Source organism: Bactrocera latifrons, unplaced genomic scaffold, assembly GCF_001853355.1.
Source record: "Bactrocera latifrons isolate USDA-ARS-PBARC rearing strain unplaced genomic scaffold, ASM185335v1 scaffold_14, whole genome shotgun sequence".
Classification (NCBI taxonomy): domain Eukaryota; kingdom Metazoa; phylum Arthropoda; class Insecta; order Diptera; family Tephritidae; genus Bactrocera; species Bactrocera latifrons.
This window is the reverse complement of record NW_017534852.1, coordinates 2,491,722-2,495,097: the sequence shown is the minus strand read 5'-3', so window position 1 is coordinate 2,495,097 and position 3,376 is coordinate 2,491,722. Positions and strand designations below refer to the sequence as shown.

Below are 3,376 nucleotides of genomic sequence, written 5' to 3'. Positions count from 1 at the left end.
TTAAGGACATAACTACATATGTATGTATCATATATGCAATTTCCGCAAATGGAAAAATTGAATTTGAAGTAGGAAGACGTCTGCAGTGCCAACAAAATGGGAAGACACCACGTCTCCAGTGGAGCAACCTAATTGCCAGGTGAGCAATCGAGTTAGTAATATTTCTCTCTATTTTTCCTGTTTTAATTCTGTTAATGAACTGTCGTTGCGCAATGCCATTGAGAACGGGTTATACTTTGAACGCTCTCTACATACTTTCAAGTTATGAGGGTGACCACGGTATATTTAATAGTGGGGTTAGATTTCAATTTGCCATTTGTGGTACTCATATATGAACTTATTGCAGGTTAAATATATTAGTAAGGTTGCCATACTCACATTTGATAGCGGAAATCCAAGTTCTAGATAATTTTCGGTGTTAGTTTGCCTCTGACGCTGCACTTCAGTGAAACTTACGGTCCTGGTTGTATAGTCTGTTCGATGAACTTGCAGATTAGTTGTGGTGCCACCTCTGCAAGAAAATTATGTTATCGGTTTAGTAAGTATAATCTACAACATTTTCCTATTTATCTTTCAATTATCTTTTTGACCCAGCCCTTTGAATACCAAGCTCGCACTTTTAAACAAAGCTTAATTACAATTATGAAATAAAATCAAGTAATTGCCATAATTAGCATCCACTCACCTCCTAGTCGCAATGCCGCTGTGACTTGGGCCGACTCCAAATCATTTTTCACAATATACTGATACATCTCCTTGTCTTCCTTGGTGCGTATGTGCTCTGTGGGGAATAGACGAACGCGTGCACCGTACCGCAGTGGCTGACCATCGTTCAGCCAAGGAACACTCTGTGGGAAGCCCTAAATGCTGCAAATCTAAGGAAAGAACCATATCTACGATTTGAGCTACACAAACACGCCAATCATTAGGCTAATTGTGCGAAACTGAAGTGAGTTTTTGTGTGTTTCAAATAAATTTCGTGAACATTCAATTAAATTTTCGCCTCCTGGGTAGAACTTACCAAGTTTGCGATTTTTCGCAGATTCACTGTTTGCACGCTCGGTTGAATGCTGGCAATGAGCGGTGATATAACAGCAATTTGTACTTCCAAAGTTTCGCTGCCTTCCGAGTTGGAGGCAGTGCAGAAGAAGGCTCTGTCAGATCGATCGACTGCGGTTATAATTAGCGTGCCTTCCTTGATTTTTGAGCGACCTGTCGCCGGCAAATGCTGTATTGACATCTTGCTTTTTGGTCGTATCATTTGCCAACTGGAAGTAATTTGTAATGGTTCAAATGTGCGGATATATTGTCAAAAAAGTCTTGCGGTATTTTTTTATTTAATTTTCAATTGTTCATAAAATTTTTTTGATGACTCATGCCCAGCTCTTGACCGATGCTACGGCTGCTACTATGCCGGCCTCTTTCGACCAATTCAGCGATTTTATCGCAATTTTCGACGACAGGCCTTGCGGAGCGTGGCGCTTCTTCGACCACCTCTACACCAGAACGAAAACATTGAAACCATCTTTGTGCGGTGGAAATGGAAACTGTATCGGGTCCAAAAACCTCACAAATTTTATTGGCGGCTTGAGATGCATTTTGCCTTTATCGTAGTAGTACTGTAAAATATGCCGTATTTTCTCTTTATTTGGCTCCATGTAACGACAATCAATCAAACACGTGTTAGTGCGTGAAATGAGCTTTCCAAAAAGGTATAGCATGACCCGATGCGACGAATAAAAGTAGAACTACGCGCTCTCAGCGCCAACTAGCGAAAATACCGCAAGACTTTTTTGACAAACTTATATTTAGCAAATGTAGAGGCTATGGAAAACATTAAGTTTTCTCCCTAAGAGTTCAGGCTCAATTTCTTGAGAATATTTATTTGGCAGCGAAGTTTTATATTAGTGAATAACTGCGCAAGTTGTTTAACATACTGTATAATTAATTAGCTTAATGAGCCGTTAAGTGGATACGCAGTCTGCTACCGAAGCAGTTTTTTGACCGGAAATTAGTTACTAAATAGTACTGATATGAGCAGAAAATAGTAAGACTTTGTTCGAAATTTTAAAATTCTTTAATACTTCCTTAAAATTTAAGTCGTCATCTTCCAAGTAATCCCCCTTGGCCCCAAAACACTTGTGATAACGTTTTTTCTAATGCTCGAAATAGTTGTCAAAATTCAGGTTTCGAAATAGCCTTCAATGTGCATACCGATTCACATTTACTGTCTTCAATAGAAACAAAAGGGTTTCCCGAAGCGGTCATTTGAGTTTGCTGAATAACCACAATTCAGAAGAATTAATGCAGTATCCGACGGTGTATTAGCGTAGAGCGAAAATCAAAAGATCCGGCAAACCCCAAACATTATTCCTTGTTGACAGTTTTACCGGTCAGAAGGAATTCGAAGAAAACTGTCAACATGACTTTGAGTTTTGATCTGATATGACGTATTTTTTCGGCATGGTGGTCTATATGGACAAGGCTGGCTCAACACATATTTATCACAAATAATAAATGTAGCATTTTGCGCTCATTTTTCCCAAACCAATAGGCTCGCTTGAGTATTTCCACCGTCGCTTGAGTTTCTTTCCGGTTCTGTGCCACACAATCTCACTCGTATATACCCGTTCAGCATCTCACATTTTCTAGATTTTTTTTTATTTTTCGCTTTGCTTGGGCTGCTTTTTCTTCTTCTTTTGTTGTTGTTTGTTTATGCCGTTCTGGCTTTTAGGTTTTCTGCCTCTTAATTTTCTGCTTTTTACATTTTCCCTTTGTGTTTCGCTTGGCACGGTCGATTTCCACGGATCCAGCGTGCAATGGGACAGTTGCAGCAGTCATGTGTGTTAAATTATTTCCCTGCTTGCTCCTGACATGGTTGCACATACTCTCCGCCAGCTCCTGCTGTTGCTGGTCGGTTGGGCTTTGTTTTTGCTTGTCTTGGTGTGCCATCGTGCTTTTACGCAAATATGCACTACATTTCTTTGCAAACATTTCATCACATACATACATTGCTTTGGGTGGTATGTAAGTGGAGGCATTTGAGTCTGTAGTTATTATGAGGGCTCCCTCATATTTTCTGCTTGCATTTTCATGTTAAACTCTGAACTTCCCTCACTCATTTAAAGTTTGTCAATTTTAATTGTCCGCAGTTAATTCGTTAGTTTAAAGTTCTCAATAAGGGAAGAGGGTATCTTAAATATAATTTTCATTTTGCGGGGTGCGGAGTTAACAACAGCGCGCCAGTCGTTTCTTCTTTTCGTTACCTGGCGCCAATTAAATATTCCAAGTGAAGCCAGGTCCTTCTCCACTTGGTCCTTCCAACGGAGTGGAGGTCTTCCTCTTCCTCTGCTTCCCCCGGCGGGTACTGCGTCGA

General features: G+C 40.2%; 1 protein-coding gene across 2 annotated transcripts in view; it reads right to left on the bottom strand.

Annotated features, from left to right (window-relative positions):
* Nucleotides 1–723: 723 nt before the first annotated feature.
* LOC108965398 overlaps nt 724–3,376 on the bottom strand; it is a 35,064-nt gene continuing 32,411 nt past the window's right edge. The window contains exons 3-4 of one of the 2 annotated variants that reach the window (XR_001993102.1): nt 1,022–1,268; nt 724–875 (exon numbers count right to left, since the gene is read on the bottom strand). Coding sequence is in view for 1 of the 2 variants with exons in the window: in XM_018927759.1 (XP_018783304.1) it covers nt 992–1,268 (277 nt within the window). In the remaining variant the exon portion in view is untranslated. Of the gene's footprint in view, nt 876–970; nt 1,269–3,376 lie in introns of those variants that run through there. The other variant, XM_018927759.1, reaches the window with a different exon arrangement.